Below are 23,198 nucleotides of genomic sequence, written 5' to 3'. Positions count from 1 at the left end.
GTCATAACGTGCTGGAGCGTCTGCCAACTGCCAGTCTAAAATCCCACGCTAAACAATCCCGATACATAAAAAACCTTCAGTAACAGGTTTCTGAGAATCTCTTTGGCTACGATATAGCAGCGAGACAGCTACAGGGTGATTCACCGCCGTAGGCTTTGGGCTAGGTGGCCTGATGGCTTCTTCTGGAGAGAAGCAGCTCTTCCAGAGAGCAGTTTTGTCGGAGAGGATGTCTTATTGACACTCGCTCGTAGCAACAGCCCACCCGGCGGCAGGGATGTTTGGTGGTGGCCCCAACCCCCAGCTGTGGTTCCCAGCTTGTCCATAACCAGCAAATTCTGCTGTTTGGCCTGGAAATGCTGCTTCGGCGAGGAGGTGGCAGCCTGTTGCGGGGCCCAGCGTGGGGTGGAAGTTCCCTCTGGTGGAGGAACGGACCCACTACAGAGGTTGGGGCCTCGTGGTGCTGCAGGTGCTTGGCTTTTTGAGGCTCCACCTGGGAGATCGCTTCTTGAGGTGCCAGACTTCACGTGTGCTGCAGCTTTAGCTTTTATTAAACTCTGGATTTTGTGGGAATCGGGTCGAGAGAGCCTACGTGGGACGTGACAGGAGCCTCGTTAGGGAGGACTTTGAAGAGGAAAGGCGTTGGGTAAAGGTGCTGCGAGGTGAGCTTCCCCTGGCCGAGATGGACGGGAGGATGGCTGGGGCTGGTGAGATCTGCGATCGGCTCCTCGCTCTGCTGCCTCCCCTTTGAAATACCGAGCGCCACCCCAGTTCCTCGCAGTTTATTCACGGCGCAGGGATTTCAGTCGCTTTCCGCTGCGCCGTCCCAGGCTGCTGGGTCCCTGGCCTCGACGCCTGCCTATAAAACACCCCGTAAATTTCCACGGGAGGGCCCAAATGAAACCCAGGGAGGGACAACACTTCAGGATGAGCCACCCTCTGCTGGGCTGCATGTTCCTGGTGGACAGGCTGGGAGAGCTTGGGGAAGGGAGGCTCAGGGGGTCCCCTTCGTGTCCCTAAACCCCCGAGGGGAGGCTGCAGGGAGCAGGGGCCAGGCCGAGAGGCGCTGGGCACAGCCTGGAGCCCAGGAGCTCCCCCTGAGCCCCAGGCAGGGGCTGCCCAGAGCCTGGGGGGCTCCTGCTGGGGGGGCTCCAGGAGCCGCTTGGACTTGGGGCTGTGCCCCCAGCTCGGGCTGCCCTTACTGGACCAAATCCTAAATCCCCAAACCCCAAATCCCTCAAAAATCCCCCAATTACAGCCCCCCGCACCCCAACCTCCCCCATCCCACCGGGGGCTCCAAACACCGGGGAGGCGAGAGCGGCGCTGGGAGGGGGGTACGGGCTCGGGCTCGGGCTCGGGCTCGGGCTCCTCCTTCCTCCACCTCCTTCCTCCTCCTCCTCCTCCTCCCGGAGCCCCGGGGCCCTCCCCAATCCCCTCGGCCGGGCCCCAGTGAGGCTGCGCTGCGGCTGCGGGGCCGGATGGCCGAGCCCGCCCGCCCCGCTCCCCTCACTCGGGCGGCGGCCGGCGACGGGCGAGGAGCCGGGGCCGAGCCGGGAGAAGCAGAGCCATGGTGTCATGGATCATCTCCAGGCTAGTGGTGTGAGTAACGGGGAGGGGAAAACCCGGGGGGGGCACAAGCTTGGGGACACGGCGGAGGGGGCGAGCGACGGCCCCTTGGGGTCGCAGAGGTAGGGAGTGGGGGAGGCAGCAGCTTGTGGGCACCTTTGTTGGTGCTTTCCTTCCCTCCTCCCTTCTTTCCTTCCTTCCATCCTTTCCTTTTTCCTCCCATCCTTCCCCTTCTCTTCCATCCTTCCCCTTCTCTTCCATCCTTCCCCTTCTCTTCCATCCTTCCCCTTCTCTTCCATCCTTCCCTTTTCCCTTCCATCCTTCCTTTTTTCCTCCCTTCCCTCCCGCAGTGTCCCCCCCCCAGCCGCAGCCAAGGAGCGTGAGGCTCCCTGCACCTGTCCCCCAGCATCGCCCCGGCCGCTGCATGGGAAGAGAAAATATCCCTGGAAATCCTTCCCAGCAAACCAGAGGGGGGGGGGGGAAAAACACAACAACGAGCTCGGGGTGTGCCATTCATTCAGCTGCCTGAGAGATTCGGGGAGAAAAAAGGCGTTTTCCGTGCCGCCAGCGAAAAGAGCGAGAGGTTTGTGCGCAAGGTGGGGCAGCGGGGTGGCCGAGCTGTCACACACACACACGCTGCCTTCTGCAAACGTGGCTGGGGCACGCAGTCACGGCCATCTCTTGCCCCTTTTTCTCCTTCTGCTAGCACCAGCCCAGCACATGCCGTGCTCGGAAGGCACTGCGGAGGATCAGCGAGGGGCTGCCACTTTCCTTTGTCTGGCAGAGACGTGCCGGGAGCTTGCACCAGCAGCACAGCCCCAGGGAGGCGTTTGCAAGGTCTCCTTTTTTTGCCCTACAACATGAAGCATCAAAAGAAAAAATCGGCTTGGTTTTAGCTCTTTCCGTATCGCCGAGATGTTGGGTGGCTGTTGGGTGTGAAAGGTTTGGGGCTTTCTAGAGGTGAATTTAGCCCCTGGAGGTTCATGATCTGGATTCAGCTGCAGCTGTTGCTGGCTGGTTTGGGGTTTGCACTTCATTCTGAGAAAGCATCTGAAATATTTCAATGGTTTAACGTGAGCAGAGTACCTGCAGATATCTCTGCTGATAGCAACACAAGGTGTAGCGTGCGTTGCCCGTGGCTGCTTTCCTTTCCTCCCTACGAGGCTGATTCCCACTTTGCAAATAGCTGTCATCATGCATCCAAGTAACCCTCAGGAACAAGGAGTGTCTAAAGAGAGACAATAATTGAACCTGCCGTAGTGCACATGCACTCAGGTGATTTCATCTAAGGCACACGGACGGGGTAAAAATCAGATGGGGCAGGGCGAAGAGCAGTTGACATCTGCATGCAGGTAATTAGCTGAGCACACAAACCCTCCCCAGCTGCATCCGAGCAGCATGTCACAGCCTGACAGAGCTGTGCAGAGGGCGGTGCCGATTGTTTGTTACACCTGAATGTCAATGGCAAATAATAATTCGGAAATGCGATTTAAATATTGGGCATTTGGTGGTCGCAGTCATAATTTAAAAGGGAATCTTGTGCAAGCCAGGCTTGCTCAGCGCTTCCTTTGCACCACCACTTTGGCTATACCCAGCCTTGGGGGATGTTTTGCACCAGGAGGTGCTGGTTTGTTGTGATCCCAGCAGGAAACTCAGATGCTGCGTTGCTTAAAATGCCACTTTTGGGTGGTAATATTATAAAAAAAAAAATGAGGAGACTGTAGATAATCTGATGTCCCCTCAGTGCGGGCGGCTGTGTGATGCGAAACAGCCCTCTGGGCTGGGCAGATCTGTCTGGGCAGGGGTTACCTGGTGGTTTGGTCTTCTGAGCCCTTATAGGATTCCTTTAGAGGGGAAAATACAATTGTTTTATTATTATTATTATATTATTATTATTAAATTCATCATTTATACTGCCAATACGTTGTCAAATGCAAGGGCTGCTCACAGGAGAACCTGTTGCTGCGCCTTTTGGTGACCACAGGGACAGGCGGTGGCCACTGCGAGCTCCCCACGGGCTCCTTCCTTGCAGGTCGCCAGCCCAGTGCCTCCCGCAGCCCGGGGAATGGGGACAGCACGAGATGGCTCGGAAAGCCATGCTGTGTGCACCTCAGCACAGGCCTGCACTTGGGTTAGCAGTTTTGAGGCCACGGACTCCTCTCTGTGTGCTCCTTTCGGCTGAGGATCGCTACAAAGATGTCATTTACCCAATCTGATTTCGAATTGCCAGCTCATCCACCACCGCAGCTAGCCGGGCTCTGTGCGAATGCCACCTGGTTAGGCTTTTTTTGTTCCTGCCCATGCCTATTCAGCTGATGTTTTCCTCCAATCTCCTTAGCTGATGAGGATTATGAGGGAAGGTGGCGCGGCGTGGTTTAGTCACGCTGTGAATCCTGCTGTCTGCTCTCAGGGCTTGCGCCGATCTCCGCGGGGATTTGCTGATATGACTCAGGAGCCAACCTCAGCTCTGGCTCCTGAGTGCTTTGTCACGTCCATTATCCCCGTCGTTTATCTGCGTCATTTATTTATTATCATTTTTAAGTATCAGGTCTGTGTTTCAGTGCCCTTTTACACGTGGGCCTTGGATATATTTCACTTAGCAGGCTGCTGTGCTGGTTTGAGCATCAGCACACCCACAATTTGATCGTTGCTGTCTCAATCCTGGCGATCTCTGCTTGCAAAATGGTGCTGAAGGAGAGGAGGGCTCCTCGCCGCCTCGGTGTGAAGGCAGGCAGTTGACTGCAAACCATCTCTGAGGTCGTTTGGTGCTTAGGTTTTGCACTAATGCTGGTGGGGAGTGCGTGCTTGTTCTGTCCTCCAGCAGAACTGATGGCTGGTAGCCTCCAGGGAATGATAGACATTTTATAGACATTTTAGAGCACTGCTATGGCTGAAGACTTTATTATTGTCAGGATCTGCTCTGGGTACCATACAAATACCAAACAAAAACATAATCGTATCCCTGGACACCTTTTCCTTTGAAGACCTCAGGTCTCAGCCTAGCTGCAGTCCAGGCGTTTTTTGTTTTTTTTTTTTTTTTTTCAATGACTACAAAATCAGGATGGGCTTTTTCTCGTGGTGGCAGCTTACAGGTGGCTTTTACAAAGGGCTGTCTGGAATTCCTTAACTACAGCAGTTGTGTCTTGGAGTCATTTGTTGCTTCGTCTCTCACAGTGACTGGAGTGGGACAGCATCGGTTCCTGGGGGTTAATTACAAACCCTTATTAATTTATCCTCTCTGAGTACATCTCCAGGGACATCCTGGCACACCTGTAGTTCGGTTTCCTCAGTTACACCTTTGGCTGTGGCCTGGAAGTATTTCAGAGTTAGAAGTGGCGTGTATCAATGAAGCCTGGGAATAACGTGGCAGCTTTATTCTTGTCCAAGAACTGTGCAACTTGCTTCTTGTGCCCGGGCTGGTACAGAGCACAGGTTACAGCTTCGTGGGAGTTAGGTGCTTCGTGTGGCCTCTGGAGAGCCTTTTGGTCAGGAAAATGTGGCAGAGGAAGGAGGCATCAGCAAAATGAGGCAGGATCTGACAGGTCATCGATACGTGGTGGTGCTGTGTGGCTTCAGCCTTTGAACTCCTGCCGTGAAGAGCGCATTGCAAATGTATGTATGGTGAATTAGCACGCCTTAATTACACTTTTTTTCCCCTGCGTTTTTTTTCTTTTAAAGAAAAATGTCAGCAGGGGCCTTTCTGGTCCCTTACAGTTGGCTGTGAAGTGGGGTGGCAGCCTCGGGGGTGCTCCCTGGGGAGTCCCAGTCCTATGGGGAAGTAACGGGGATTTGGGGCTCTGTCAGAAGCAGCCCGGTGTCTGGCTGCCGCTGGAAATAGGGAGAACAAAACCACAGAGGACACAAAGAATTCTTCGAGCTGATGAGTGAGATCTCCTCCCATCACAACTTCTCAGCTTTTCCTTCCTAAAACGTGGTGCTGTTTTAGGGTGGGTGAGATTGGCCACCCCCATCCTGAGCTGGTGTAACCCCCCCGCGCCTGAGGGAGCCGTGGATGGAACCCACACATCGGGAATGAATTTCCATCACGGAGAAACCCGGCAGATCCTGCCTCCTCCTGCTTTCATGCGTAGGGGAGGCCCGAGGAGATTTATGAATGGAGGAACAAAGTGCTGGAACAGATCACACAGCAGCAGAAAATGGTAACCAGAGGCACACAGCCACAGGCTCTGTGCTGCCAGCCCTCAGAAACAAATCCCGCAGCCCAACATCTCCATTCCCCCTGCACGACGAGCCCCCAGCCCTCGGGGGCAGAACCTGCTGGCCCCACAAGCTGACAGAGGAGCATCCAGTGCAGGTGCCACGTTTTTTTTTTGCCCTTGGTGTGCTGCAGGGGGTAACGCTGCCGCCTGCTCCGTCAGCCGTGACCCAGATTTCCCTGCACGAGTGCAGATGTGCTGGAAATGCTCTGAGCCCCGGTGGGGAAGGTTGTCTTGTGTGCACGTGCATCCATCACAGATGTTACCGGTCCTGGTTTGGTGAGGCAGGATGTTTTACCTGCCTGGAAGTCGTGGCATGGAGCTGAGGGGCTTGACCTTTGCAGCTGTCCTAATACAGGCTTTTACCTTTACGGGACCTCTTCCATTCCACCGTGTTTAACTACTTCCAAGCGATAATTTAGCCTTGTCCCCTCTGTGTGGTTTTTACTGTTATTTTGCTTGTAAAGGCACCAGGGCACAGACAGATCGAGTGAAAAGCTGTAGCAACGGATAGCATCTTTCCTCCGCGCTCCTCGAACAAGAAATTAATGAAAGAGAATCGGGCGCAGGGTTTGTGGCTTCTTTTAAGGGTTGTGGGAGAGCAAAAATACAGACTTAAATAGAAGCTACCTGAAGCAGTTAACCAAGGGCTTAAATCTGCTGAATAATGATGTGTTTCCTTCCATATCGTCAGGCATCCCAGTACCTAAAGCTGGTTCCTTAGTCCCAGCAAGGAGATTCGGGTGCTGGTTACTCCACCTGTGGTCTCCAGCTGGCTGGCAGCCCACGAAAGGGCTGCAGCTGTGAACCAGAACCCCTCCTGCAGGCAGTTGTTAGTTCTGTATAAACCGATTTAATCAGGTGTTAATATTTTTTTTTTACTATATTTTAAGTTAAAAGGTTTGTAATTACAACTACCGAGTTATGGTTTTATGAAGTGTTTTTGTAAAGTGTTCACATTTCAACATTTTACGGATTCCAAGTGACTTTAATATCATTTATCCTTAAGCAGCAGTGTGATACGAGACGAGCTGCGTGTTCCTTTCAAAGGCTCAGCTGGTCCAGGGATTAAAAAGGTTGAGGAAAAAACTCTTCCATGCTCTTCTTGCAGTTAACGGAGGGAGACAGACAGCCCTAAGAAGCTTCCATTAGAGGTAATTTGCTGAGTAAAGAGCTGCTTGGCCAAAAGGAAACGCTCTGTACCGAGAAGATAAAGGAGGGTGTGTAATCACACCTCCTTCTTCCAGGCACTGAGCAGAGCGTTCGCCTCTCTGCTTTCAGCAGGCAGTGCTGGTAGCGTGGAAACTTCCAGGCTGGTCAAAAAGGTGGGTGAAGAGGAGAGCACTGCAGGAGTGGCGGCCAGCTTGGGTTGTTGTAGAGCCATCGTATGACACGGTTTCTTCTGTGTCCTCGTTGAGGATGCGAGTCTAGATTTCGTTTTGTCTGACCGTAGCAAAAAGTGAGGGCTGCTCAGCACATTTCGGGTAGCTCCTGGGGAGATGAGATGGCTCAGTGGAGGGAAGCATGCGAGTAATCAAGCAAAGCACTTACCTGGCAAAATCTCACTTAAATTGTCGTGTACTTGAGCTTAATCACATGCTGCTTTCTGCAGAGAAGGCGTCACGTCCTTTTGTTAGCACTCCTGTGCTTTTTAGAGGGTAAACCCTTTTGAAGTGGGAACCCTCAATTTGGTTGTGTGGCACCCTAGGCAGTAGGGTTTGGTCTCAGTTTGGTTCTCCCAAGTTCTGAGGTAATACAAAAATCAATAACTTGCATAAATGCAACTGTGCCTTCCAGGCGGATCATTTAAGATCCCAAGCTCCCTGATGATTTCACTGTGACATTATTACTGGTACAGCGCTCACGATCTGTTTTGGCATCTCACATGTGTATAATGAGACAAGATCTCTGCTCTGAGGAGCTCCTCACTAAATCACTGAAATACAGGTGAAACAGGTGGTGAGCTGAGTGAGGAGAAGGAACCAGAAGAAGCAACACAATGAAAAGTGGGGTTTGTCTGGCCATGATTTGTGTGCTCCCGAAGAGGACTGAGATAAGGGGATGCTCCTGCTAACCCTGCAGCCGGGACCCAGGAGCAGCATGCCAGGACTGGGAAATCAGCGGTGCACAAAACAACTCCATCATTTTGGTGTGAAGCACAGAGCAGGCATCTTCAGTGGTTTGTTTCTTTTTGTAGACACATTTTGTAGGATCTACCAGGGATTTTCGTTTGATCTGGGGGGTAAAGCAGGGATCTGCAGACCGCCAGAAGCTGCCAGCTAGCCTGAAGAAGGGCAAGGACGGTACTGAAGGAGAGAAGATGGTCGTACAGTGAAAAGAAACGAAGAGTAAGCATTATGTTTCAGAAGAGATGCATTTATATGGAGGCAGAAGGTTTGAAGTCAGCTTGGAGGCTGACTTTGAGGAGTGACGGGGGACAGCTGGCAGCACTGGCCCGGTGTCGTGCTCAGTAAAGGTTTGTTTCTCCTAATGCTGCTCGCTTGCTTGCTGCATCCCTTCCTATTAATGCACTAATTGCTGATAAATTAAAAACCACCCAATTCCAAAGGAGGAATCAATCAGCCAGTCGATAAGGCTGTGTTCTGCATTTCCCACTCCTCTCCTGTGGAGTAATCATTGGCTTTGCAAAGCGGCAAATTTTACAGGACGACACAAACAGTTACTGAAGAACCTATTTGTGAGGAGCTAGGAGGAATGCCCCTCACGTCTGGAATTTTCTGCTGTTTTGGACACGTCCCAGGGATGCCAAGGCAATGTTGGAGCCTACGGAACAATTCGGTGCTAGCAGCAAGCTGCAGCTCCTGCCCCAGAAGCACTTCTGATCTGGCGACTTCATGCTGGTGCCTCCTTTCATTCAGCTCGGCTGAGCTCACTCATTCTCTTCTTTGTTAGTAATTTCTAAATAAGTATTTTTAGAGAAAACCAGAAACTGAAAGGAGCTTCTTGCCTGGTGTTTCAGAGGGAGGCTCATGAGCAATACTGGCTTGGTGTGAGGGAGGAGGGAAGGAGCTGTCTGGTAGGCGTTGTATGGGCATAGCGAGAGTCTGGGTTCAGGTGTGCTGCAGGCTCCCTGTGGGAAGAGGGCAGGTTCTTTTGTTCTTTCCTAAGTTGGTTCCTATAAAATAGACTTAGTGATAACTGTTTAGATGGCCAGAAGTTTTCTCTACGTGTGGGAGGCTGACACGGGAAACCCAAGAGCTGGAGGATGAGCACGAGATGGGTGGCTGGATGGAAACGAGTTGGTGGTCAGTGTTTGTGTTGCACTGAACATGTGCTTCTGCAAAAAACAAACACAAAGCACTGTTCCAGCTGGGATGGCTGCAAATCAAAGCAGAGAGGCCAGGGATGTAACAGACACAGGCTCTGAAATGAGGCTTTCTCCCTTCATCCAGCTCTGAGCTGGGGGCTGTTTGCATCTTCCCTGGCTTCCCTGCAGCCGTTTTGCAGTTGCACAAAGGATTCCACTTCCCAGGTTCACTGTTTTCACTCCGCTTACAGAGATTTCAGTCCAAACAGAGAGATGTTGCTGTTTGGAAGGAACATTAATAATTAAGCTGAGATGCTCAAGAGAATATGCCCAATAAGGCTGGGTTTGTTGAATTTAAGTAGATCATCATAATTTCCATGGCAACACGCTGCTGTCCTATATACAGAAAGGGTCTTTCTTGTAGGAGCGAACCCGGGGAAAGCTGCTACTTAAAGCAGATACCTTAAAAGCACAGACAATGAAATAAAAGTAAACAGCTCCCTGCACGAATGTTGGCATTTTCTTGTGTTTGTAATGTTGTGCTAACCTCTTTCTGTAGCTGTCACACTGCAATCAGTTCAACCAGTCTTCTTTTGGGATGAAACCATGATCTCATGATCCTTTCATAGTAAATCATCCCTCTATGGATATACCTGTAGGGGTATGTAGATACATATATCCGCAGCACAAACTACCACGGTGATCTTGAACAGGTCTACTAGGATCTCTGTGCCTTACTGTCTGTGACTGTGTCTATGCCAGTACTCTCCCATCTCACAGTGTCAGATAAAGCTTGTTTCATCAATATTTGGGTTGCATTTGGAGATCCTTGTGCCTGGTGTGTTACAGCTGGCTGTTAGATGGGAATCTAATGACAGTCTAGCACCTGCAGACTTAGAGGTAATGGATTAACCACGCATTCGCTTAGAAGATTTGGAGATTTTTAGAGAGGAATTGCACCAAATCCTTTTCTCTAGTCTAGCAATCAGTAAGTGCATCATTTTCTACATTAAAAAAAAAAAGAGATCAGAGTGATCAGAGTACAAAATTCTTGCAAAATGCGAAGGCATCAACCAAAGAACACCTCAGAAAAGGTGGGATTTCATAGAGAAGTTCTCAGCGTGGTCTAAAAAAAGTAGCAGCGAGGGAAACAGATCAGTTCATCAGTAATAGCAGGTCCTCCCTTCTGCCAGTGGAGTTAGACTAATTGATGCACTGCCAAATGTTAACAAGAACTGCCACAAAAATTCCCCATCCTAGCTTGTGGTAAACCTGAAAGGAGCAAGGGTGGATGTTTTGCAGACAGAGGGAATAAATAGCTGGAAAATGCTGATTCAGTGCAAACCTCAATCGTTTTCTTATTCCTAAGGCAACGCAAGGGCTTCGGCTTGTGTAAGCTGGGGCAGCGAGCGATGGGAATCTGCCCAGGTGAGCATCCCAGGGCTGTGCTTGTGGCCTAGAAAGGAGGATGCCGGCTGGGTCCTGGAGGATTGGGGGTTACGTGGTGAAAATCGGCCAGTTCAGGACAGCAGAAGGCTTTTGTTCCTTCTGAGCCCCAAGGGAAACTGTCTTTGGGGGTGGCTGGCTGAGGACAGAGGGCGATATATCTCTGACAGGATGGTTTTCCTGTCCTTTCTTTCCCCTTAGCGTTGGCAATTTTATCACTATATTATCATGTAGCTTTGCTCGTGCTTCAGCAAGCAGAGCCCGTCAGGTGTGCCAGCCCAAGGGCTGTCATCAGGACACGTGTGGCTTCAGATCTGGAGCTCTCCGTGGAGCTTCACTGCTGAGCAAAAAAGCTTTGGTACCCTCTGAAAGCTGACGGGGAGGAGACTGCCTTCTGACTGCCTTCTTTTAAATCAGTTGAGAGAATCATCAGGATTTATTGCAACAGACATCCCTGATGATACAAACCCCACGCACGTTTCTCCAGATTATTCCTAGATCAGTGCAGAAGGAGCAGAGCTGGCTGAGGGACGGCACAGAGCCAGAGCTGAAGATCTTCCCTGCTCTCCACGAGGCAGGACGTGCGTTCTAAGTGCGTAAAGACCGTGCCAGATTTTGCATGGCACTGAAACCTAAACTACTTGGCTTTCCTTGTGGTTTGTGTATGGTTTGTAGCTAATCCCATGTAAATCTGCTCTGTACGACATCTCTCTCTCCCTCCTCTAGAATTTATATATAGACTAGAGAGTTTGCCTCTTATTTCTTGCAGCGTGCCCTGAGGTTTCTGCACTCAGACATCCCGCACAGCCACTGGGATAGCCCCGTCTCCTTTCCCAATTATTATTCTGCTGCGGTTTGCAGATACTTGGCTGTAACAAATCAGATCCCCATTCAAAACGCCATTGTGCTTTAGGTAGATTCTTGCCACCGAGAAACCCTCCATCCAGGCTGTCAGTCCATAAATGGGAGCAGTCTCTAAAGAGCCAGTTCGCAGGGCACGTTTCAGCCCCACGCTGCCGTCGAAACAATTCACCATTTCACCTCCAACAGCAGGGCTTTGTTCCCGCAGGGTGGCCGTGGTCGTGCTTCTGTGTGAATCTTCTTGTCTGGGAAGGAGAACAAGCCCCGGGCTGTGGCATTTAGAGCAGCACGTTACAATGGATAAGGAGCGATGGAGAAGCACAGATAAGATAGCAGTGTGGGTGCTCCCACAAAAAGCACAAGCTGCCTTCTCCGGCAGCTGCTTGCTTAGAAATTTCTCTAGTGGACTTGGGAGCACTGCCTGCCTTTCCCTTTGCTTTCCTCTAAAGTTATTTCTGCGAAGTCTCCATCTGGCTCCGACGCCTGGGTTTCTATTTCATGTTTTGTTCTGAGTAGCTGCCAGTTACACATGTGGAAGAGAAGGTGAGAAGGGAAAGAAGGTGAAGTCGCTATGCCGAAACCTTCACCGCTCTGAATTGTACAATACACTGCTTTTTATTTCTTTATTTTTTTTTCTAATGCTCTCAGCCACAGCCTAAAATTTAGGAATATGCAAGAAGTGAGAGAGCAAAACTGAATGCAAATGGGAACACGACATCTTCTGTCAGAACGACGACTGAATATCTGGGTAACAATCTTGCTATCTGAAGCATTTAAAAAAAACTTAGTCAAAACCCTGCACTAAATCCTGAGACTGGATTTAAAATCCTTCATTTTATAATGTGTGCTTATATATTATGCACCAGGTCCTCTGATTTATCTTCTAGACCTGCAGGAGCGTTTGCATGCTCTTTTCTGGGAAACCATTAAGTCTGGGAATTCATTCTGAACCGAGATGTTCCTCTAAGCACTTCCGAGAAATCACCTGCTGAGATTAAATGAAGAAATGTGCGTGTTGGCAGTACCCAAGCACTAAGCAGGGCTCGCAGAGCTCACCCAAGCGTGGTGATGGAGGTGGTAAAGCCCAGCACAGAACAACAGCCTGGGAGCTGCACAACTGCACCTTCTGTTCCCAACTTTCACGTTGACTCCACTTGGGCTGTGACCAAGCTGCTGATTTCCAGGGGGGAAAGCATTTAATTTCCAGTCAGATCAGTGGAACCTGTGGCTATTTGTTATCTCTGAACGCTGCCTGGCATCTAAAAGTTCTCACCCTGGCAATCTCTCGAAGGAAAGCCTCTGAATTGCAGTGGATGTGGTGAAGGTCTCAGGATGAAGTGCTGTGAGATGCTTCGTGCTCATCCTCACCGTGAAGTTTTTCCTGCACTTTATGTAATAGATGTTAAATTTATGAGCCATAATGCAAATAAATAGCAGTAGTGCTAGAAAAATCAGTGGAAGGTGAAGGAACCCCCTTCCTCTGTCTTATCTTTAATTTAAAGACCCAATGTTGACTGACTGAACACTACAGGGACTGAAATTTACAGTCCGTGGTGTAACAGGGATGTGTTTAAACTGGGAGAAGCTATGACAAGGTAGGAAAGCACTAGGAATTAAACAAAAATCAGCTGTTGGTCCAGAAGTATAAACCCTGGAGAGAGCTAATGAGATCTTAGAAAGATCTGGGAGGAGCTGGGAGCCATCTCTTCATGGCAGAAAAATATTCACTTGTGGATGAGGTAGGGAAGTTAAATAGAAATGAGGAGATCAGAGATGCCAAGGCTCAGAAGAGAAGCTTTGTATCTTATGAAACATCACAGAGTGCTGAGGAAATGTGTCTACGTTCTGATATTTCTACCTTAATGTACACATTTGTACATCCGTACTCTTTGTTGAACAAAGAACAAAATTATTTTGCACAATCCTGTGCAAACCATGTGAGTTATATCTGCCACATGTACCTGGAAAGTGGATTGTAAATCAGAAATTTCTAACTTTTACTGTGGTTCTGGGCAACATGCAGGGGTTGCTGAAGGAGAGATGAATTTTCGAGGCTATGCAGCTGCATCTCCTCCTGAGAGGTGTGTTAGGCACGAGGTGTTTGCCCACACACTGTGCTGGTGTGCTCCAAGCCGGACCAAGTGGTGATCTCCTGCTCAAAACGGACAAGTTAAAGGTACGACAGATGCACGCTTGGCCTGTGAGTGCTGCACGGTGAATGTCCCAGCTGGGGATTACTCAGCTGAACTTCCCAATTTCCCAAAGGCTTGGAGAGAAATCACTGAGGAGGGTGAGACTTTTAAAGATGTTGATTATTCTGTGCCTGGGGTCTTGCTGTGCACCCAGCTATAGTCCTGAAAATCCTCTTAGCATTAGTAGGTGAGAGAAATGAAAGCTTCCTAAATCCTGGGGGGTGGAGTTGGGCTCTTACTAACACAGGTGAACCCTTTCCAAATGCAGAGTGTAAATCTTCTCGGGCTCAGTTGCATTTCACCTTGCAGCATTTCACCTGGAAAATACAATTCTCCAGCTCCTAAAGGTCGAATTCAGACACTGTGCTGGAGACGGCCACTTAAGGAAGTCCTTTAAATCCCATTTCTGCTCGAGTGAAGCTTTTCTGGACATTACAGCCCCGATCCTTTAAAAAAACGATCACAGCATGGCTATTAGGCACGTGCATGGGTAATTAACTCTTGCTGTGGGCTTCCCAGCTCCAGCAAAAAAAAGGACGTGTGGGTTTATCTCCAAATACACACCATGGGCTATGGCATTTGGCACACAAGTGAATAAACTGATAGTGAGCTCCTGACTGGTGGCAGGTCCTGCATTACCAGAAAGCCTTTTTGTGACACTGCCCAGCAAACAACACGAGAGCTCACACTGTAAATGTGCAGTGTGGAGATAAGGGGAAATCTCGCTGTTCCTCGAGCTCACCAGAGAAGCAAGAAATGCTCATAAATATTCATTTTAGGTCCCTCATTCCCTTTTTTAATGCTCTTGCTAATGGCAAACGAGTCCGTGTTAAACCCCAGCACGACGACAACGTGGGGCTGTTCTTCAGGCATTCCCCTTGGCTGTCAGGTTTGGTTTTACAGGTGGTTTGCTGGATGGCCGTTATCAATATCTGTTCTGCTGCTTGCGTCCTGGAGAGGATGCGCTAAAGCTGTCCGGCTGGCAGGGGATCTGTGGAGAGCTGCCAGGGATCTGGCAGGGGATCTGTGCTGCTCCGTTGGTGCTGGGTGAGCCTGGTTCCTCCGGTGTCCACCCTGGAGGAAGTTCTGCACTCCTCTGAGCCCTAACGGTGAAGCTCCTTGGTAGCTTGAAGCCATCCCTTATGTTTTTTGGGAGAAAACGAGGAGATCCAGTAGGTATTTTACCTCCTGACTGTGAGTAAGATGTGGAGCAAGACTAAACAGGGTGCGTCTGCACCCTCACGTTGGCTTGTTCTTCATTTCCTAGGTGAGCCTTAGTCCACCCACGCATCCCATAATGAGTTTCATACCCCACAGGCAGAAATTAACTTGCTGTAGGGTGCTCTGGAGAGCCTGTCCCATCGACTTCTTGGGATGGAGGCAATCTCCAGTGGGGGTGCTGGGTGTTACCTGGGCTCCCCCACGTGCCCTTGTGCTCCTTTGTGTGTGCGCAGCCCATTTTGTTACCCTGAACCCTAACACTGCGATTTCGGGTCGTCCACTAAATAATCATTTTCCTTCTAATTTATTTTAATTAGAGACAAATAATTCTGCTGGTAGTTGAGGCTGAATTGGGAGGTGCCGCCAGGAGCTCTGCTTGATTATTCATTAGCGATCGGTGGCTTCGTTTCCTTCTGATTTCCTCTCCTTTATGTTCGGGTTTGACTGGAAGCTGCTCTGTATCAGCTTAGCTCCAGCTGGGGATCTCTCCCTCCTTGTTTATCTCAGCTGCAATATGCATTTCATTAAGACATTGTTATTATCCCTACAAAATGGAAGGATTAAAAAGGATGAATGAAATGAGAAATGACCCTAGAGGAAGGAACTCTATTAAATCCTCACTAGAAATTCTTGTTAAATGCAGAGGAGAAAACACTGGGAGCCTGTCTTTTTCAAGCTGTATGACGGTATTTCATTTTCCTTCCTTTCTTTTCTTTTATTTTCTATAAATTTTGCAGGTCCTAGAAAAAAGGTAGGTGCCCAGCCTCTCCCTAAAATGCTGCCGTAGTAGCCCGAAGAAATACCAAGCCGTGTCTTTGGGCCGGGAAGAAATGTGTTTTGCAGAGCCTGTGAACTCCCTGCAATGTCCCCGCTGTTAAATATAGCACCTGGCATTCTGATGCCACTGCTAATAACAGGGCCGAGGCGGTCTGAATATTGGGAAATTACCTGGGCAGTCATCTTGCCTTAGTTTTCCTACAGTCTCGGAGTTTGGAAGTGGGTATTTTGCATATTTTCTGTATATTTTCAAGTGGCTGTCACTGCCCCTCTCGTTTAAAATCAAGATAAAACCCCGATGAACTAGAAATAATCATAAATCAATGAGTGTGCGACCTGCTCTGCTTCTCAGGTCACTGATATTTATAAACCACTTAGAAATCCTTGTTTGAAATGCGTTATCAAAGTGAGAAGAGGAGTTTTAAAGGGGTTTGGGGCTTTGTTTTCCCTTTTTAAACTTAACTAGGAGTCAGATGCCCAGGTCTGGAAGAACAAAGTGCTTCGGACCAAGGTAGGTCCCGCGTGTTTTCTGTGTGGCCGGTCTCTCCAAATGTTTGATCCAGAACTTGTGGAGGGCTGGGGGACCTTGTGGCACTCAGAGCAGCCTGCTTCATTTGTGTCAGTGGATTGAACCATTGGTAGCCCAGGACTCCTTGTGATTCCATGAGAAACCAACATTTTTCATGGCTTTAGCTGAATATTTGATGTCTTTTCATCTCATTTGTAAATTATATCAGTCAGCTGAAATATTCCTTGCACTTAGTTAAGAGCTTCTGTATTCAGTCCCTGGGAACAGAGCAATGTGACTCTGAGGAGGCCACGTTGCAGCTAATTTGGACGAGTTACAGCTTGATGTGATGCTTTATTCCTGTTCTCTGTCCCACGAGTACAACACTGGGAGGCCAAAGCTGTCTTTTAGTGAGGAGCAGGCAAACGGGAGCTTCTGTGTCTCACCATCTCCTCCACCAGCAGCAGCACTTCAGGTTTGATGTCAAAACCATGCCCTGAGTTTCAGAATACACAGAGCATACAGTTATTCTCCAAATTGGGGTTCCTGTGTGTCATTAAGTGTGCTAATTCATGCAGCATCGGTTCAGATAACTCCAGAATAATCCTTGCAGCACGATCTTCGTGGTTTTATACGAAAATAATGAAGAGCTTCTTTGTTGCTGTGTGCTCCGTGTTTTATAACCCTTTTTGCTTAGAAATGAGTTGGGTTAGGTTATGTATCTCTTCCCTTTCCTTTTTGTACCATGAGCCTACCATAAATCTGTAGGCTAACTCACAAACCAGATTTGAAACCATCTGTCATCTCTGGAATTTAATGTCAGTGCTTCTAAAAACGCCGTTTTTCCACATAATCGTCCCCCTCTCCAGCATCAGAAAAAAAAAAATAACAGCCCTTCCCATGTCAAACACACTGGTTGGTTTTCAAATCACCACTTGTTTGGCTTGGAAAAGGGACCGGGGTCTCAGGGCAGGAAATATCGGGACAGTGCTGAGCAGGGAAAACACCACAGCACGTGGATGCTGAGCCCTGCACTGGGGAGCTGCGAAGATCCCGACCCGCAGCAGAGAACGTTTCTCTTCCAAAAGGCACAGGTTTTCTTCCCAGGATCCCATGCTAACGACTGATTTCTTCTCCTCCAAAAAGGTCTGGATGAAGCAGAGGGCTGCGAAGGGCAGGACCGACAGGGGAGGAGCAGCGACACGAAACACTGTCTCTCGCAGGCAGCTGCTTGGGGCCTGGTGGCATGTGCCAACACAGCCTTCCTATCGGCCTGCAGCTTCCCACCGACAGCTTGGGGGCCCCACAGCAGCCCCACACACACAGATCCTTCCAAATTTTGCCTCGGTGGCAAACAAATCCCCCTGGATTCCCTTCTCCACCGGGCTGGGCAGCGCGGAGCAGAACAGAGCAGCCTCGCGCCCCATCTACCTGCAGTAAATCTCCTTCCTAAAATAGCCGCAGAGCCGCGAGGTATTTTGATGGCAGCCACGCAGCCTTTTTCTGTCCTGAAGGGCTGCAAAGAGAGCCTGGAGTTGTTGGCTTGTGTGCAAACCGGTGCTGTTCTGCCTGGGTCTGAAGGCAGCCCGGAACAATAGCTGGGAAGAGGGAATTAGCTGCTTGATCTTGGTTGGGTTTAAGGTACGGCACCGAGGGGTGTCGGGGGAAATGTCAGCACTGGGAGGTGCTTCACTGCTGGTCGGTTTGGTAGCAGCACTCATCGGGTGCTAACATCCTAACAACCCCAATATTTCGTAAGGTCTCCCCATCCGTGTTGCGTTTTAGCGAATTTTAGAGCATTTCTGCTCTTCACCTCTTTGTGCCTCCTGCGTGAGGAGGGGAAAAACGTGGTGTCAACAGGAGAGGAGCGTGCGCTGCTCGGGGAGGATCAAAACAACTTAAATTAGAAGCTCCAAGGCCAGCCCTCGCTCCTGCTATTTCTGCAGAGGGGACAGTGCCAGCTGTCACCCCTGGGGGGAACGGGCCGGTTCCTGGAGGCACCGTGCAGGACGCATCCTGCTGCAAAATGACCACGAGGGATCTGCAGGAGCCATCTCCCGGGGAATACCAGCCTGGAGCCTCCTCCTCTGCAGCTGGTGCTTCCCGGGCCCCAATCCCTCCGTGGCTCTCCGGGTTTGGCCTAAGTGACCGTGTCAGCCCCTTCCCTGACCTCGTGCCCTGCTTATTTTCGCATCCACAGCTGTCGGGTTCAAACCGGGAACGCAGGGCGCAGAGATGGTGCCGGTTATTTTTAATCCGGGGCGCTGCGCGAGCGTTAATTGGGGTTGATAATGAGGGACCCGGACCTCCTGGCACCCTCCTCGGCGGTCTCGGCCAGGAATGCTGGCGTGGTGACAGCTCAGCTGCTGCTCCGTGCGCAAGAAGCGTGCACCAGCCACCGAACATGCTGAGGAAAGAGGGAATATTTCAGCAGTTCCTACACGTGTCCATCCCTGGGTTCGAGCAGAAGCTGGTCGGCTTGGCTGCTGGGTGCCGAGGGTATGGAAACATGAGTTATTTGGGGGAAAATAAGGGCTGTTCCGTTCAACACAACAATGTGCCAAACGTTTGGGCACAGTAACTGGATGAACACAACTTGGCGCGGCTGGAGCTGTGCGGGTGTGTTTGTAAGAGCAGGTTGCCCTTCAGAAAATACGGATCCGCAGGTGTTCCTGGAGGTTTTCTCAGTCCTGCTCAGTGCCCGTGGGAATTGCTGAGATTTTCCACGTGTTTCAGTGGCTGCTGCACTGATGTAAGTTAGCGTTACGTGGACGTGGCTGTAGGAACAGGCCCCTGATGAGGAAAGCAGCACCACCAAGTCGTCAGAACTTGAGATGTCTCACGAAGTCCTGCCAGCCCCGGTGCCGATCCCCAAGCAGGCGCTATTAGGAGTGTTGCCACGTCCTGCTCAGCCTGTGAAGGTCAGATCGCTGCGCTGGGAGAGCCACAAGAGGAAGAGGAAGGACGTGATAGCCAGGGTGGAGTGTGGCTGTGCCGGTAAGTGGGACAGGAGGAGGTTTGGTGCTGCTGCAGCTGCTCCCCTGTAGCGTGCCAGAGGCTGCTGACGAGAAGCCAAGGGTTCGGTTGCTTCAGTATTCCCCTGGTAATCAGGAAACCCCACGATACAGGAAGCTTTGTCCTTTCCTGTGTCGTTTAGTGCTGAACTTGAATAAGGAAAACAAAAACCAGTCCCAATCCTGTGCCGTGTGACTGCATAAACAAATCCACTTGGCTCCACAGATCAGCTCGGTGCGATAGAGAGAGTTCCTCCTCCTCCTGACTTGGTTCTCTTGATGTAGCTGAGCATCCCCTCAAGCTGCAGCAGAAGCAGGAGCAGTAGGGGCACCTGCGTCTCCTTTTCCACGCTCTTTGGGTATTTTGGTGCTTCCCCCTTCTACCCTCAGGTGTCTTTGCTGTAGGAGAAACGATTTACAGAGCAATTAGCTGCTTTTATGGATCTTCCCCGGTGCGCTTCCACGCGCTTTCACCACCCTTCTCCTTTCCCCTTCTGCATCTGTTGTGTCCCTTTGGGCAAACACCGACCAGAAGAGCACATGGCAGGCCAGATCGGGGACCGCTGCTGCTCTGCCTAATAGGATTATAAGATTTCCAGCACTAATCCTTATCCTCCTCTTTAGGCAGGCTAACCTTTTACTTAGGTTTTTGCCTCCTGTTGCACAATTAGCTGACTCGTCAGTGATTTCTTTCCAGCTGCTCTTCTGGCCTTTTTCGAGATGCAGAGCTCCTCCAGAAGGAGATTGGAGGCACAAGGAAGACCTGGGGAGCAGCAGGGTTGGAATTGGCATGGTTTGGGCTGCTGCCCTTTAGATTTGGGCTGTCACAGTGATTTTGTCAGGCTCCAGCTTGATTTAGAGGCAATGGGTCGGCGCACAACGGAGAAACAAGGAGCACGGGAGGCCCAGCACGTGGGAGAAGACCCAAGGAAGAGCAGAGGACGAAGCTGGTGGCACTACAGCTGCTAAAGGAGAGGAGGCACAGAGCAGGACCTGCTAAAGGACCAAAGCAGGGGTTGGTAGGGGCAACATTTTTCAGGCACTGGAAGGGGAAGGTGAGGATATTGATCGGCAAAACACGCAGGGAGGCTGGAAGGGGACCTAGACAGGGAAGGGCTTAGTGGCCTGGGTGGAGGGACAAAGATCGGGCTTGTTTGTGTGTGTGCCGTGCAGAAGGAGCAATTTGGCAGCGGTTCGAGCGCGGGGCTGGAGGAAGGCAGGCACCAAAGATAACTGATTGCACAGGAAACCTGGATGAGGGGGAAGAGACGAGCATTGTCCTCAGCAGAGAGAGGAACTGGGGGGCGGAGGTAAAGGGCTGCTGTGTGCGTGAGTTAAACCTGCTCTACTCGAGCCTGGCGAAGGCAATAAACCTCAAAACGTTGGAACGTGTCCGTGTGCAGGTGTTCGTCTCCCTAACCCTGTGTGTGCCTTCCAGAAACACCCAAATATCTTTCTTTTTCAGTTTGCGTGGCATACACAGAGGTGAGGTGGCTCCGGGCCTCGTCGTGAGCTGCAGCAGCGACAGGCTGGGCTCCAACATTCCCCAAAGCAGCCTCCAGCCTGGTAAACCACAGCAGCAGGGAATGTCCTTATAAGCACACAGCACGCCGGGCGAGCTCGCAATCTCCAATTTAGGCAGGGCACATCGTCTGGCTACCGCTCCTCCAGCTTTGCATATGCAAAAGCACTGCGGAGTTTCCTTCCCTTGCAGGAATCTTCTCAAGTGGTTATTGTCTGCAGCTAACCCGGGTCTCGCGATCCCACAAAGTGTTTGCTTCTCCGGGATCCAGTTACTTGCTGTTTCCAGCCGAAATCCGAGGAAACGAACATCGATCACTCGGTGATGAGTTGCAGGAAATAAAAGCGTGATGCGGCAGCCTGGCCAGGCCAAGAAGGAAGGGCAGAAATATGGTATTTTTTCCTAAGCAGAGCCAAAACTATTATTGATGTGTTTGGCCATTTTTTGGAATATTGTGGAGTGTTTCAGAGCACTAATTCCTCGGGGTAGCTCCTGCTGCTGTTGAACCCGGAGGGAATATTTGTTATTAGCTTCAGTGTGAACAGCATCGAGGCATTGTCTGCGTGTTCCTCACCTTACCCGGCGTTTGTTACGATATTTCCAGGGTGAACAATGCAGTTGGTTTCCCAAAATCCTTCTGAGCATTCATACTAACCCTTACACACAGCACGGCCCCTGTGGGTGTGAAACAGCTTCGGAGCTGCCTGTTTCCAGCGAACCTTTCTGAAACCAGCGTGAAGCCTTGGTGAAATGCTGATTCCCCTCCCTCAGTAGCTGCCTTTCTGAAGCCTGCTTTGTGCTTCAGGTTTTGCTAAGCTCTGCCACAGCAGGCATGATGAACAGCAGGCAGATTGTCTTCGGTCACTCTGGATATCAAGGCGTGTGCTGGCTCACTCCAGTCTTTCCCAAATACCTTCCTGAGCTATGGGAAGCACAACGGCACGCCACATCCCAGAGTATTAATTTTTAATGTCCTATGCACACTAATGGACTCGGCTGTAATTATGGGTCCCCCGGCACACAAACACTCCTGGCAGAATGGAAAAGGCAACTGCGGCCCCACAATTAGGGGCTGAAGCATCGAGCCTTTCCATTCCCAAGAGCGACACAAGCAGCCATAGGGGTGTAAAGCAAGAGCTCTGGTAGGAAGGGGGGGGATTTGCAAGCCAATAAACATCCCCCTGCAGCCTGTTAAATTCAGACTTTGCAGCATCATCCTGCTGCAATGAATAAAACCTGGGCAGGGCAAAGCGTTTCCGACAAGCCTATGCCTACGTCGAGAATAATCGAAGTGAACACGCAGCCAGGCAGTGATGCAGAGAGGAGTTAGGATAGAAATCTCTCTTTTTTTTTTCCCTGCGGTGCTATTTTTGACGTAAGGATCCTTATTTCTTCCTTACATGAAATCTGGAAGCTGACAGCCTCCCTTTCAGACTTGGAACTGGAAGGAAACCGCCTGAAGGGAGGGGAGATTTCAGGAATGATCCTGTTGGCGTGTCTTGGTGGGCAAATTCCTCCTTCTATAATGAGCCGAAATGGACTTCACACAACAGCGCAGGGTTATTCTCCTTAGCAAGTTAAATGCAGGATAAGGCCCCAGCATTCAAACCCTCTGGCCAGTGCCACTTGGATGCCACTTTATTCTCCACCAGCTTTTGAGAGTTTTGAATAGAGGTTTTGAAAGGATTTTAGATACACAGATCTCGTTTTGTCCTGCCTCTGAAAGCAATATTGCTGCATTCCTGGTGTCACACTGGATTATTTCAAAACCAGATTTTTCATTTCCCTTTTTAAAGTGTGGTGGTGGTCCTTTTTTGGGTGTGGAACTCATAAAGCACAGCTCTAGAAACCGTTCCAAAAGGAACAACAACCTGAATTCCTCAATTCATGGCAATGGCAACGTGTTCTCTGAATGCAATGATGCAAAACGAGCCCTATCCTGTACTTAGTGCACTCAAGCTTGAAGTGGGTCCAAACAGTTTTTACTAATGCAAGAAATACATTTAACAAATCAAAAATAATAATATCTGTCTGAGAGGAAGTCAATTTAATTATTTTTATCCTTCTTTTTTTTTTTCCAGGCTTATCTTTGGCACTCTCTACCCAGCGTATTATTCTTACAAAGCCGTGAAATCGAAGGACATCAAAGAATATGTGAGTAATGGGATCTGGGGCTGTGCTGCAGGGTTCATTTTCTAAGATTGCCCATGATCACCTTGTAAAGGTGTCACCTGGACTCTGGGAAAGCTCGCAAGTCTGTCCTGAAGGTGGGCTGCCCGATTGCCAGGCAGAGTCTCAAATAAAATGACTTGGGGTCCTGCTTCTGGCTCCTCTGCAGGATTGGTGCACCCTTTGACAAACGCATGCCATTTCTCTGGTGGTGTGAGCTATATGCAGCAGACATAAAAGCTGTTTGGCACCCAGAGCTGTGCGTGTTTTCCTTTGTTTCTGAGGGAGCAGTATAAATCAAAGCCTTTTCAAAAAGCCTTGAAGCTCTAGCTGCTCATTCAAAACAAGGATCAGAAGAGGCAGCTCGAAGTGCCTGTGACTGAATCCGCAGACAGAAACATCCTTCCTTGTGGAGTGACCTATTTACAGGCACGTCTGGC

At 50.1% G+C, this 23,198-nt stretch overlaps 1 protein-coding gene across 5 annotated transcripts in view; it reads left to right on the top strand.

Moving 5' to 3' along the window:
• The first annotated feature begins 1,428 nt into the window (after positions 1-1,428).
• Positions 1,429-23,198, top strand: part of REEP1 (receptor accessory protein 1) — a 53,431-nt gene continuing 31,661 nt past the window's right edge. For 4 of the 5 annotated variants that reach the window (XM_084286489.1, XM_084286488.1, XM_084286487.1 and 1 more), the window contains exons 1-2: positions 1,429-1,596; positions 22,671-22,743. In XM_084286489.1, coding sequence (XP_084142615.1) covers positions 1,565-1,596; positions 22,671-22,743 — 105 coding nt within the window. In that variant the 5' untranslated portion in view covers positions 1,429-1,564. Of the gene's footprint in view, positions 1,597-17,370; positions 17,527-22,670; positions 22,744-23,198 lie in introns of those variants that run through there. The other variant, XM_084286490.1, reaches the window with a different exon arrangement.

The sequence above is a fragment of the Netta rufina genome (genome assembly GCF_964035555.1).
Source record: "Netta rufina genome assembly, chromosome: 4".
Taxonomy (NCBI): Eukaryota; Metazoa; Chordata; class Aves; order Anseriformes; family Anatidae; genus Netta; species Netta rufina.
This window is presented reverse-complemented; position numbering and strand designations above follow the sequence as displayed.